This window comes from Fundulus heteroclitus, unplaced genomic scaffold, assembly GCF_011125445.2.
Source record: "Fundulus heteroclitus isolate FHET01 unplaced genomic scaffold, MU-UCD_Fhet_4.1 scaffold_40, whole genome shotgun sequence".
In the NCBI taxonomy this organism is placed as follows: Eukaryota; Metazoa; Chordata; class Actinopteri; order Cyprinodontiformes; family Fundulidae; genus Fundulus; species Fundulus heteroclitus.
In genome coordinates, this window is record NW_023396813.1 from 1,828,045 (window position 1) to 1,842,740 (window position 14,696).

The following is a 14,696-nucleotide window of genomic DNA, read 5'->3' on the forward strand; positions in this document are numbered from 1 at the left end:
CATCGGTAAGCAGTCTGTCGCTGCTCCTGCAGTTAATTAATGAATTATTTCCACCTGTGGCCATGTCGCCTGTCAGCGTTTATTCACTGGCTTCCAGCAACTTAGCTGATAAATGCAGTGACTAAACAGGCCCCTCCTCATGATTCGTTGTTACGTTTTATTTAAAACTTGAAGAGTAAAGCATTAGCTCAGGCTAATTTTTATTTTATTTTATTTTTTTGAGGAAGGGTCTGAATGTGAAACAATGTCCCGCATTTGACTTGGTCCGCATTGGAAAAAGTAATAAAGAATAAATTATTTCTCCTGCGCTTTTCTGAACCAAAGAAGGCAGAGCTGCAGTCAGAGCGGCTGTCAGTTAATAAACAACAGCGTCCATCTAATGAGCCGCAGCACCCCGGGACACTCCTAATAAAATGACAAAGATTTTGATTTTGATTATTAAGGATACTACATCAAAAAAATAAATTGCAGCTACAAACATGGACTGGAAAGCGGGTTCTAACTGGGTGAGGCCAGAGGTGATTCTCAGAGAGCTTTTATGACTCATTTTACTCCGACCCAAAAACACCTGCCAGACAGTACTGCGGCCAAGATTACCTTCAACAATATTTAACTTTACGAAATACATTAATAACATTTTGCTAATTAAAAATATTCATATTTAAAAGTAAGTTATGTTTTTTTTCTGATAAACCTTGAGCAATTTTATTAAACTGCTTAAAAATTTAACATCCCACCCTTCATGGATTTTCTATACCGGCTTTTCCCTACAGGTGTGACCCTAGGCAAAGAAAGGCATGGGGCCCTCTGAATTGTGAAGACAACACATAAAACAGACCCATTATACAGATACAAAGATTTTAATAGAATAGACATACATTATTATTGGGCTTTGTTTTGGGACAAAGCTGATGGTGCATGGTTCACAGAATAGAAGATGTTTGAAATCAGCTGTTTTGCACCTGAGCTATTTAGAGAGAAACCATCTGTGTTGAACAGATGTTAAAAGTTGTCTATGAGCAGGGTTTCCGTGGGTCATTAAAAAGCATTAAAAGTGATTAAATTATTATTTTTCAAATTAAGGTCTTAATTGGCATTAAGTCATTAAATGTGATTTCTGAAAAAATACATTCATAAAAACAGTTTCATCAGATATATTATATCAGATATAACTGATTCCGCGTGTGTGCGCGGAACCAAACACGCTGAACTGCTTCCGGTTGATTGTAAAGCCGTATGTTTTTACAATGTTCGGAAAAGAAGCTTGAGGCAGAGGAAGCGCTACAGAATGGGAAAATGCAAATTTCAACAAAAGTGGGTGGAAAACGAGGAATTCGGGACATGGCTGCAGCCTGTCGACGGTAAAGATGACGAAGAATTTTGCCGTGTTTGTAAAACAAAAAAATTTAGCCTTGCACAATGGGTGTCAATGCTTGACAATGTCACATGAAGTCGGACAGTGTAGTCCAGGGTCAACGCACGTATACGGCGCATAGCCACGTATTTTTCAGTGAGAATTACGTATACCCACTTCTGGGGCGATATTTGTGCCTTTTGTTTGAACGCGTAGTGAGACAGGGATTCAGCGTTTAAACATCACGCGCTCTCAAAACTGATAAACTCTTCTCAATCCACTATGCTCGCGGTCGTTCCGTGTCTGCCCGTGACCTGCCACTTCCACGCTCAACACCAGCTGTGCGCTCGCTCGGCTGTTTCTCCCATACACATAATATATAATTTCGACTATGTGCGCTCGTGACTTCAAAAACTGTCCACCTCACCAGCTAATAACAGACAGGTTTCTTTCCATCCAATTAGAGTATGGCTTGCGAATATTGCATTCAGAAGGATTGAATCAAAATGCTGCAGCTTTTGGCAGAAATGACTAAACATAAAGGTGGGATTGAAGAAAAAACAACCAATAAACAGTTCAATATTTTAGCCTAAAATATTTAGTTTAAAATAATGCCTTGAGTTACTAAATGAGGTGTGAAAAAATGTTTTTGTCTCTTTTCTTTCCAACTTCTGGGAGGTGATGTAAAAGTTTCTTGTGATCATAATCATCATCATTGTCATAATTATTTAAATGGCACTTTAACACGAGGTAAAACAAAATAAGATATAATAAAAGGACTTGGGTAAAGACTCAACAATTTAAAACAATAACAATAATAATAATAATAGTTATTATTATTATTATTATTAAAGGTATACTATGCAACCAGGGTTGATTTTCCAGCGAGGCTTCCCCCAGAGGGCGAAAGTAAAAGTGCAGTGTCGTAAAGATGCTCAGCTGTTCTGGTTTCTCCGTCAAGCCAGGCACGGTTGTGTTGAGCTTAGCAGACAGGCGAACGCAACGAAAAGTGGAAAAAACGGCAGTACAAACAATGACTAACACAGTGAAAGTATGAACATCAAGCTTCCCGCAGCGCTATCTTGGCGAGGCGGCCGCCGCCGCCGCCTCGCCAGTTTTATTATTATTATTATTATTTTTTTATGTTGGCGAGACGCTACCGCGGCCGCCTCGCCAAGCCGCCTCGCCAAGCCGCGGCTGCCGCCTCGCCGCCGCCGCCGCAGTAGCGTCTCGCCAACATAAAAAAAACAAAAAAAATAATAATAATAAAACTCGATATGCTTGCATGTTTATTTGACGTTAACACGCGGTTCTTTGTTGTTGCTTTCGCGCGTGCATATAGTGAATGGCAGGGCAAATACCGACTCTCGCGGTCTTGCACGAGACTTCTGAGCCTGTGAGTGCGGGCCGAGGGCTCTTGCAATTGCAAGTGCGGTATTTCCCCCACAGACCACCAGGGCGGCCGAGAAAACCTTTGTTCGACCTGAAATGACTCATTTAATCATCCAAAACGGTATGGAACACAATAAATAAACTGAAAAATGTTGCATAGTATGCCTTTAATACTACTACTACTACTAATAATAATAAACTTGATATCAAACATAATAGAACCAGCCGGCACAGCAGAAATACATATACCAAGAAAAGTTGAGTAACATAAAATCTCAGTAAGGTTGAAGGCCAATGAGTAACAGTGGTGTCAAAAGTACACACATTTGTTACTTAAGTAGAAGTATAGATACTGCAGTTTAAAAAACACTCTGGTAAAAGTTGAAGTATCAACTTGACCTCTTTACTCAAGTAAAAGTGAAAAAGTATGTGCTCCAAAAACTACTTAAAGTATAAAAGTATAAAGTAACCTTTAAAAAAAGGCCACTATATGAATTGAAAGCTTAATTTAAACACTGATTAGTTCTACATGTGGCCCAAGACACAACATAATCATTAACCCATTAGTCAAAGACAAAGTCACTCAAGAAGCAGGTTCTCTCTCAAACTTTATTGGAATTCAATTCCAAACAGAGGTAGTATTCAAGCCTGCAGAACTGCCAGAACATAAATGTGTGAGTTCCATCAAATACCTAAGGTAAACTATACCCTTTGGTGCAAAAACATTCTATGTAGTTTGTGTGTGTGGAGAGAGAGAGAGAAAGAAAGAAATAAAGAAAGAGAATAGCTAACCAATGAGTGTTTGCGTTATATGACTCATCCAATTACACTAGTTCTCACTAGGTGTGGATGGCGCCAATGATCTGCATTGGAGGGCGCACATTACGTGAAATAAATATTTATAAATATTAAACTGAAGCCAAGAGTAATGAGTAACGTTTGTTTTAAAAATGTAAGGAATAGAAAGTACAGATACTTGTGTGAAAATGTAATGCGAGAAGTCAGAAGTAGGAAGAAAAATAAGTAATGGAGTAAAGTATAGATACCTAAAAAGTGTACTTAAGTACAGTAACAAAGTATTTGTACTTCGTTACTTGACACCTCTATTGAGTAAAAATAGGTTTTGAGACAGGTTTTAAAACTGTACAGTGGTGGGGCCTGTCAAATGTACAAAGCTAAGTTGTTCTATAATTTAGGGCCCAATAGAGAATGCCCTGTTCCCTCTAAGTTTCTGCTCAGAACTGTGAATGACCATGACAGGGTTTATACAGGAATGAGTAACCCTAATTTAATGCATTTTAATGCTCTTTTAATGCTCGTAGAAATATTTTTAATGCCATCAACATATAGTGTATGTGTGTGTGTGTGTGTATATATATATATATATATATATATATATATATATATATATATATTATATATATATATATATATATATATATATATATATATATATATATATATATATATGTATATATATAGATAGATATATATGTATATGTATGTATATATATATATATGTATATATATATATATATATATATGTATATGTATGTATATGTATATGTATGTATATGTATATGTATATATATATGTATATGTATATATGTATATGTATGTATATGTATATGTATATATATATGTATATATTATGTATAGTATATATGTATATGTATATATGTATATAAGTTAATATTATACTATATGTATGATATAATATGTATATGTATTATATACGTATATATACAAGTATATGTATATGTATATGATATATACATATATGTATATATATATGTATATATACATATATGAGTAATATAATATATGTATATGTATATATATATATGTATATATATATGTATATGTTATATATCTACTATATGTATAGTCATATAGTCATATATATAATATCTGTATATATATGTATATGTATATATAATATTGTGGTATATATATGTCTATGTTGATATATATATGTATATGTATATTATATATGTAGTATGTATATATATATATATATATATGTATGGTGTGTATATATATATATATATATATATATATATATATATATATATATATATATATATATATACATACATGGAATAGCCTTCATTTCTAAGAATAAGAATAGACTGTTGAGTTTCAAATGAAAGTTCTCTTTTTCTGGCCATTTTGAGCATTTAATTGACCCCACAAATGTGATGCTCCAGAAACTCAATCTGCTCAAAGGAAGGTCAGTTTTGTAGCTTCTGTAACGAGCTAAACTGTTTTCAGATGTGTGAACATGATTGCACAAGGGTTTCCTAATCATCAATTAGCCTTGTGAGCCAATGAGCAAACACATTGTACCATTAGAACACTGGAGTGATAGTTGCTGGAAATGGGCCTCTATACACCTATGTAGATATTGCACCAAAAACCAGACATTTGCAGCTAGAATGGTCATTTACCACATTACCAATGTATAGAGTGTATTTCTTTAAAGTTAAGACTAGTTTAAAGTTATCTTTATTGAAAAGTACAGTGCCTTTCCTTCAAAAATAAGGACATTTCAATGTGACCCCAAACTTTTGAATGGTAGTGTATTTATAAAACCTTAACATCTAATTCATTTCAGATATTTTACTGTTCGAATATTCGTGTAATATGTCTTCTTCTAAAGCACTTTGCAACTGTTGGGTAGGAATTTTATATATATATATATATATATATATATATATATATATATATATATAAACAATAATAGTAATATTAATAATAATAATAAAGGAATTATTACAATACTTATAGAAACATTTGGAAAATGTGAGAAATATTTGTTTTTTATTGCACTGTCGAACTACTGAGATCTTGTGTCTATACTCAGTGCTCAGATCTCAGTGCTGCATTTGATACAGTTGATCACAATATTCTCCTACAAAGACTTGAGCATACTGTAGGGATTAAGGGAAAAGCATTAGGCTGGTTTAAATCTTATCTGTCGGATAGATTCCAGTTTGTTCATGTTAATAATAAATCTTCCTCAAACTCTAGGGTCACTTGTGGAGTACCACAGGGTTCAGTCCTTGGACCAATTCTATTTACTATATGCTTCCGATTGGCAAAATTATCAGACAGCATGGGATTAATTTCCACTGTTATGCTGATGACACTCAGCTATATTTATCCATAAATCCTGATGAATCCAATCAGTTACTTCGACTGCAGTCATGTCTTTATGACATCAAAAGCTGGATGAATTTAAATTTCCTGCATTTAAATTCTGACAAGACAGAAGTTGTAATCTTTGGGCCAGAGTCCTCAAAAAATTCAGTTCAATTCAATTTTATTTATATAGCGCCAATTCATGAAACATGTCATCTCAAGGCACTTTACAAAGTCAAGTTCAATCATATTATACAGATTGGGTCAGATTATACAGATTGGTCAAAAATGTCCTATATAAGGAAACCAGTTGATTGCATCAAAGTCCCGACAAGCAGCATTCACTCCTGGGGAAGCGTAGAGCCACAGGAAGAGTCATCTGCATTGTACATGGCTTTGCTGCAATCCCTCATACTGAGCAAGCATGAAGCGACAGTGGGAAGAAAAACCACCCATTAACGGGAAGGAAAACCTCCGGCAGAACCAGGCTCAGTATGAACGGTCATCTGCCTCGACCGACTGGGGTTACAGAAGACAGAACAGAGACACAACAAGAGAAACAAAAAGCACAGAAGCACACATTGATCTAGTAATCTGTTCTACATTAGATGTTAGTAGCGGGTGAGCCGTCTTCTCTGGATGATGTCACAGTTAACAGAACGCCAGACCAGGTGTACCTACTATGAAGAGAAAAGAGAGAGAACAGAAAGTTAAAGCAGAAATGACAACACATAATGCAAAAATAAAGTTCTTAATCAATCACTTAATCTGGATGGCATTAACTTGGCCTCTGGTAATAAAGTTAAAAATCTTGGTGTTGTTTTCGACCAAGACATGTCATTAAAATCCCATATTAAACAGGTTTCCAGAGTTTTCTTTTTTCACCTCAGGAGTATCGGCAAAATTAGAAACATTCTGTCCAGGGGTGATGCTGAAAAACTAGTCCATGCATTTGTTACTTCAAGGCTAGACTATTGTAATTCTTTACTATCAGGAAGTCCACAAAATGCAGTTCGAAGTCTTCAGCTGATCCAAAATGCTGCGGCAAGAGTTCTGATGAGTTCTGAAGAGTTCTGAAATCAACAAGAGGGATCATATTTCTCCAATTTTAGCTTCCCTTCATTGGCTTCCTGTTAAATCAAGAATAGAATTTAAAATTCTTCTTCTAACGTATAAAGCCCTTAATAATCAAGCTCCATCATATATCAGAGCTCTGATTACCCCGTATATTCCTAACAGAGCACTGAGAGCGCTCTCAGACTGCAGGTCTGCTGGTGGTTCCTAGAGTCTCTAAAAGTAGAATGGGAGGCAGATCCTTTAGCTATCAGGCTCCTCTCCTGTGGAACCAACTCCCAGTTTTGGTCCGTGAGGCAGACACCCTGTCTATTTTTAAGACTAATCTTAAAACTTTCCTATTTGTCAAAGCTTATAGTTAGAGTGGCTCATGTTACCCTGAGCTATCTCTATAGTTGTGCTGTGATAGGCATAGGCTATAGGTCTAATTTTCTCACTCTACTGATTTCTACTGTTCTTCAGTCTACTGTTCTCCAGTTTTGCATTGTATTACATTGAAATGACTGTCGTCATTTCGGCTTTTAACTTTTTGCTCTCTCTCTTTTTCTTCATAGTAGGCACACCTGGTCTGGCGTTCTGTTAACTGTGACATCATCCAGAGAAGACGGCTCACCCGCTATTACCATCTAATGTAGAACAGATTACTGGATCAATGTGTGCTTCTGTGTTTTTTTTTTTGTCTCTCTTGATGTGTCTCTGCTCTGTCTTCTGTAACCCCCAGTCAGTCGAGGCAGATGACCGTTCATACTGAGCCCGGTTCTGCTGGAGGTTTTTCCTTCCCGCTAGTGGGTGGTTTTTCTTTCCACTGTTGCTTCATGCTTGCTCAGTATGAGGGATTGCTGCAAAGCCATGGACAATGCAGACGACTCTCCCTGTGGCTCTACGCTTATCCAGGAGTGAATGCTGCTTGTCGGGACTTTGAAGCAATCAACTGGTTCCCTTATATTGGAAATATTTGACCAATCAGTATAATCTGACTGATTTTGACTTTGTAAAGTGCCTCGAGATGACATGTTTCATGAATTGGCGCTATATAAATAAAATTGAATTGAATTGAACAAATCTAGGAGATCATGTTTAGTTATTTCTCATCACATTATTTTGTGTTCGTACAGGATGAACTTGCTGTCCACAAAAAGAAGATTGAAGAAGTTGAGAACTGGTTGAGAGCCCACACAAATGTGTCAAAGGTAACTAAAAGATATGATTGCTATTCTGTAAATATGTAAACATAATCCGATAGTGAAGATACATTTGGATATCAACTTCAAAATCATTTATCTTTAAAACCTGCCACTGCAGTTAAAGAAATGAGACTGCTACAGATTTTATTTTGAAGGAATTAAAAGACAATTATTTGAAAATGGTTGAAAAAGAATCACCTACAGCTTTAGAATGACTGGAGAGTGTACAGGAAATATATGTTATTGGGATAGATATAGATTATACCCTTAATGTTTAACAGTTCGCTTCACTTGTTTGACTACATTTTATTGCCTGAAGCATTCGCTCACCTGCCTTGAGTTACATGTGAACAGTGGAAGTCAGTGGAATAGGACTGTAATATCACATGTAAATAAGCCAGTAAGTCAAGGACGCAATGTAAAGAAAGCCTTTGAGCCATGGTCCAGGCACATGGCAAAAATGGACGTAGGCGTGCATAAGGTGGTTGGCTTTTGATTCTTCTTGTGCCTCTTCTCCAAATGAGGCTAATCAATCATAGTCTTTGGCCTCCGTCTTCCATAGCCTCTTCAGTCTGGATGTGGTTCCAGTGCTTTTAGGAGGTGAATTGACTTGGTGGCAATGTCCTTGTGGTCCAGCCTCAGGCAGTCAGCAGCTCAATGTTCATCTCCCCTTCAATAAGCCGCCAATTTAAGATGCTTCAGCAGAAAGACACAACACAGTGCAATTATAAGGCCCGTTTACGCTATACTTTTTTAGCCGAGCCGAGACCAGTCTGAGCTTGGATCAGTTAACCAAGCCGAGATGACCGTTTACACACCACACTATCCCGGTTCCTTGGTTGCTCCTCGCCTCCTAGTGACGATCTAAGGTACTGCTGCTCTCTGGGATTGAAGGCGGGACCGAGCAAATCAAAATGGCGGCACCCGTAACATTCAGGATGTTATGGTTAGACAGAGTCAGCTTTTGGGACGTGGATAAGACAAACGAACGTCTAATAAGGATTTACAGACGCAGGAAACAACAACAGACACTGAAGTTCATCACACTGCTAAGCAGAATCATCACTGGAAATCGTGTGGCATGGTAAGGAAGCTAGTATCATTATGAATGTCTGAAATTTGTCTGAATGGAGTGTGAATCGGGACGTGCAGCCAGGCACGCCGGAAAAACCGCGGACAGTCAGCTGACTGTAAGGGGATGACGCGGTCTGCTCATGCGCTCTTCGTTATCAGAAAACCGGGATAAAAAAAACCAGTCCGAGACCTCCTGATGAACTGGTCTGCAGTTAGTGAGGTCCGTTTATGTCTAGCGTGGTCCGATTCAGTCTGCTGACCATTTACACACAAGAGTTATCTCGGTTACCGAGCTCGGACTGGTCTCGGCTCGGTTAAAAAACGGGCCTAATGTTATCACGCTTCTCATTTACTCATCATTTACTCAGAACTTCCTTCAGGCATTTACATAACCACATATTCCCGTTCACAATTATTTAGCTCTTATCTTAAAAGTTCTGCTCTATAATCATACCATGCAAGAAATCCGACTTATGGATGTATATTTAGCAGTATTTCTTAACAGAAATCATCCAAGGTGTGTCTTGTATCTTTCAATTCCTGGCAGTTGAAGGTTAATTCTAGCATGATTTTATTATACTACTTATTCTATGATAAAGCTGTGTTTTTAAAGACAAAAACAGTAAAAATCCAAGATGTACAACTTAGTAGATTTTCAAAAATATGTTCCTCTTTAATCAGAAGCATGTCTACATATTTTGTCTTATTTTGAAAAGCTCATTTGAGAAAAAGGAAGTGGTTGAGCAACTATGAGCTTTACTGAGCAGTCATTGGTTTATATTCAGGATGTGGCTGTAACATAGGGAGGTGTAACTAAGAGGTCTTTATTACTGGGACTGTTTTTATAAAAGTAATTTGTTTGGCACTTTAAACTTGCACTTTAACTAGCACTTGCACTTTAACTAGCACTTTATTTAGCACAGAACTTTGAGCATGGATTTGCACATCAATAACCCTTTGCACACAAGACTTTTTAACTATTTATTGAATATACCCAAGTTTCAGTGAACAGAGACTCCCAGATTTCAGTGGATAAAAGTCAAGAGATACCCAGAGGACCCTTGAAACCTTGTCATATAGTTATAATAGCACAAAGTGCAAGAGGAGATCTGGAAGAGCTGCCCTTTTTTGGTGAGTCTCTGGAAGCAGAGCCAGGAAAGACTAAGAAGACTAGAGCTCAGAAAAGAAGGGATGAGCGTAAAGGTTCGGGCAATGAGGGGACAGTTGGCTAAGCCATCTAACTTTTTTGATTTTGACATTCCCTCAGATGTAGGGGCACTCCAAAAGGAGGATCTTGGGCCAATGCCCTGGTTTGAAAAGGTGACAGGGGGTGGAGGGAACTCCTCACGGCCAGGTAAACTTCCTGGAAGAAGGTGTTTTCATCATAAAATGGGGCATCTTGTACTAGAAGAAGGGAAAGTAAGAAGCTTTAGCCCTCCCACAGCAGTTCAGACTTAAAGTAATAGAGCTGAGCCATTCAATTCCCTGGGTAGGTCATGTGGCTTTTCACAAGATGCTGAGATGAATTAGCAGTGGTTTTGTTTGGCCAGGAATGTATACTCAGATTTCTAAGTTTTGTAGCTCCTGTGAAAAAGTGTCAGTTCACTTCAAGCAGGGGAGTTGCGAGAGCCCAGCTACAGCCACTGCCAGTCATTGAAACACATTTTAAAAGGCTAGGCATGGATATTGTGGCCCAATTAGAAAGGAGCTCAGTAGGTCATTGTTACATATTAGTAGTATGTGACTATGCTACACGGTACCCTGAGGTTCCTTCCAAAAAAGTTAAAAAACAAAACCAAGAGTTATTTGTGCATGCAGTTAAGGATGAGGAGGTGACTGAAATTTTTTGTCCAACTAGCACGTCAGGTTGTGCTTCAGTTGACCTTTTTCATTTGTCCCTTAAGGAGCAGGGTATCATAAAACCTCGCTTGGATCCTCAGCTCTTTAGAGAAACTCCAGGATTCACATCACTGGTTCAACACAAGATTCGGCTAAGGATGCACTGAGCCGTCAAAAGAGTTATCGTATACCAGAAAGGTTGGTGCCAGTGTTGGAAAAAGAAATAAAATTGATGATGGATTTGGGGATAATTAAGGACTCTACTAGTGAGTGGTGCAGCCCAATTGTGCTGGTACCAAAAAAAGATGGCTCCCAGAGGTTCTGCATTGTTTTCAGGTATTCAAATACCATGTCCAACTTTGATCCTTAACCCAGGGTTGATGACCTATTGAAGAGAGTTGGTTCACCAAGCTACATCACAACTGTGGATCTGTGCAAAGGATACTGGCGAGTGGCGTTGGCACCAGAGGCAAGAGAGCTGACTGGCTTTAAAACGGCTTTTTTTATATACCAATTTAAAGTGTTGTGCAATTATACACTGTTTAAAGTTATTCAATGTTTATTAAATAGCCCTCTGTCTGTGAACTAACTTTTGATGTAAGGAAGAATGTTCCTGATCTAATTGAGAGTTTTCTCAATTAGGTGTGAACTCTGACATGTGGTGAAGGCTTAGATTGGTGTGGACCACATGTGTGGCACTTCTTGCCCTTAGGGGGCAGCACAGAGTCAGGACAGGTGGTGGTATGAGTCAGGTGTGATGGCTGCTCATCCCTCAAATCTGAAACACCTGTGTCTGCAGAGTTGTTCACCTGGTACTCTTTGGAGCTGTCCACTGCAGCAGGATGAAGCAAGGCTTCATCATGGACAGTCTGACTTCCAGCATCTCCCATGGAGTCTGTGGAAGTACTTCCTGTAAACTCAAAATTTAGAGGTTCTGTTCTAAATTTTGGCAAGACTGATTAGGGTTAGGGTCAGCTGCAGAGCTGTTCTGTGATTCCAGCTCCTGCAATGATTCAACCTGCTGAGGTTGATCGTGTGAGCATTTCACCTGAAGGGTGGAGGACGCACTTCTCTGGTGAGATGCAGCCTCGCTGGCATCAGGAGCTTTGGGGTCCTTGGTCTCAGCATCAGCTTCCTCCATCCTCACCTTGGCCTTTGAGAGCTCACGTCTGGCAGCACTCACTCTGTCCAAAACAATCTGATGCTCAACCTGTAACTGAAGATATTGTTCATCTCCACAGCCTCTTGATGCCGAGTCCTTTTGGTCGGATTCTGAATGAAGTTAATTAGTTCCTTAATCTTATTATCGCATGCATCAAAGTTAATACTGTTTATATTATTCAACTCATCTGTAGATAAGTTGACGAGGTCGGCACAACAACCTTCTGCCTCTCTATGTCTGCTTGGTCCACCACAGGTGTAGCTTCAGATGTAAGACGTTCTGGCCTTATGACGACACAATTTTTCTAGTGTTTTTCTAGTGTTAAGAACGCTAAACCTTTAGGACTTACGAGCTCTTTAGCAACTGCTTTACTTTTCTTTAGGAATTAGTAGCGTTTGCGCAAGGCTTCACCTTTTAAGGAATTACTAGCTTTTTAGCTTGTGCCTCTCACCTTTCTTTTAAGGGAAATTAGCACTTTTAGCTTTAAGAGAATCACCCCCTTTCCACATAAATAGGGTGACACCTCAGATTAACTAGGAGTTAAATCTGGAGACAAATACTTTTTACACAACACAAGTAAGCTTTTAAAATGTCTTGTTAGACAAATATGCAAAGCATCTTAGGTTAGATATTTGAGCATCTAACTTTCCTGGACTGGAAGTTAATTTTGAAAGCGTATAACTGTGGACTTTCATTTAAGATTTGTGGTTTAAGCAAACATGAGTCACAGCATCTGGAGACAGATGTGGACCAAATTTTGGTTCAGTCAGTAAGCTTAACTTTACAGTTAAGTCCACTCTGAGACTGTTGGTTATTACAGATACCTTGATTGATTCGAGCATCTGAATTTAAGCTTTGTAGTACAGTTTATTATCACTAGCTGAGACATTTTTTAGTTAACTTTTATTTTCCTAAAGTCTAAAAATGTCACAGGTGATATTCTGATATGTTTGCAGTTTAAGCTGTATTTGTGATTGCTCGCCTCTGGGATGCCAATTCTGTTGTGCAATTATACACTGTTTAAAGTTATTTAATGTTTCATATATAACTCTCTGTCTGTTAAGTATTGTCTGGTGATGATCAGCTCTTAAGCTAATATCAAGACAATGATTGAAAGGGATGAGTTCAAGCACTAGCGATCTTTTAACAGCAAACCCTGCACACATATAGAATAAAGGAGTGACAACTTTCTTTGAAGTTGAAGAATTTAATGACGGGAATAAAATGAACATCCAGAGAACATCACTATGTAATGCTGTTTATCTGAATTAACACAATATTTCGATTAAAAAATCCTATCTACTAGGCTAGTGAAACTTAACTAAACTACTAAGCAAAATTAAGATATAAAGAAGCTAAGCTAAGGAACTATTTACATGCAAAAACAAACAAAAGACAAAACAAAAGTGGTCGATCATAATCACAATAGTTCAGTGAATCCTTGTTCACTGCAGATCTGATTAAAAAACATGGAATGGAGTTAAAAACATTTGACATGTGTTTCAATCCATTCACAAAGCGCCGCCCTCTCAAACACAGAGCATGTGAATCTGTCGCAGCAAGGAGCGGCGGAGGAAACGGTCCCAAAACGGGCTTTTACTAGTTCGCTAGTCTGACAGAAATAAACCACAGTGATTTGTAAAACTTGCAAGGAACCGGTAAAAACAAGTCTGGTAACGCAACCAACTTGTTTCATCACGTAAGTCGCTCACACCCGAAGCAGCGTGAGCTGTTTTAGCCCCGCCGCCGCTCCGCGTCATCTTCTTAGGAATCTTCTGGAACTTCTTCCAAAACAAAGCAGGTATATCAAGCTAAACTGGGCTCCCTTCTTTGTGATAAAATGAAAAGCGTCCAAGCGGCATAAGGACATAATGCATGCAGTAACATGCTTCATAGTGATGGATATGCTGCTGTTGTCTGCAGTTGAAAAACCTGGCTTCAAACAATTACCTGACACTCTTGATCCACGATATAAAGTTCTAGGACGCAAGTTTTTCTCTAACAGCGCTCCCTAAATTGTGCAACTAGTGCAGAGAATCAGTGCAAAATGAGCTGCAATCTGTGTCTTCCCACGCCATAACCTCCGACCTCAGCCCTGCGTCAACCTCTCAATTATGAAACCTGAGAAGTAACTAGTGTACTATTCCCACCTAAATAGGCTATTTTATTTATTTATTTGGTATATTTATTTTGGTCATTTTACTGGTCACTTTAGTTTATTCTTTGTCAGTATTTAATAACATAACTCAGGTCTCTTAAGTTATTTTTCTTTAAAAAAATTGTTATGGTTAAAAACGTTGGTTAAATAAAGATTTAATTGGAATTCTGTTTTTGTGTTCTTTATTAAAATTAAATCATTTAGCAATATCATAAAATGTCCAGGCAGAGCTGCACATAAAATATGGTTTAAATATTTTCAATAATTATCGATATCGATCAATATGCATTTTTTTATCGATAGGCTTTTTTTTCT

General features: G+C 37.9%; 1 protein-coding gene across 7 annotated transcripts in view; it reads left to right on the forward strand.

Annotated features, from left to right (window-relative positions):
- The window catches only part of rad17 (RAD17 checkpoint clamp loader component), a 246,379-nt gene that overhangs the window by 28,128 nt on the left and 203,555 nt on the right, over window positions 1-14,696 (forward strand). For all 7 annotated transcript variants that reach the window (XR_004929135.1, XM_036130940.1, XM_036130942.1 and 4 more), the window contains one exon: window positions 8,080-8,154. Coding sequence is in view for 6 of the 7 variants with exons in the window: in XM_036130940.1 (XP_035986833.1) it covers window positions 8,080-8,154 (75 nt within the window). In the remaining variant the exon portion in view is untranslated. The remainder of the gene's footprint in view (window positions 1-8,079; window positions 8,155-14,696) is intronic.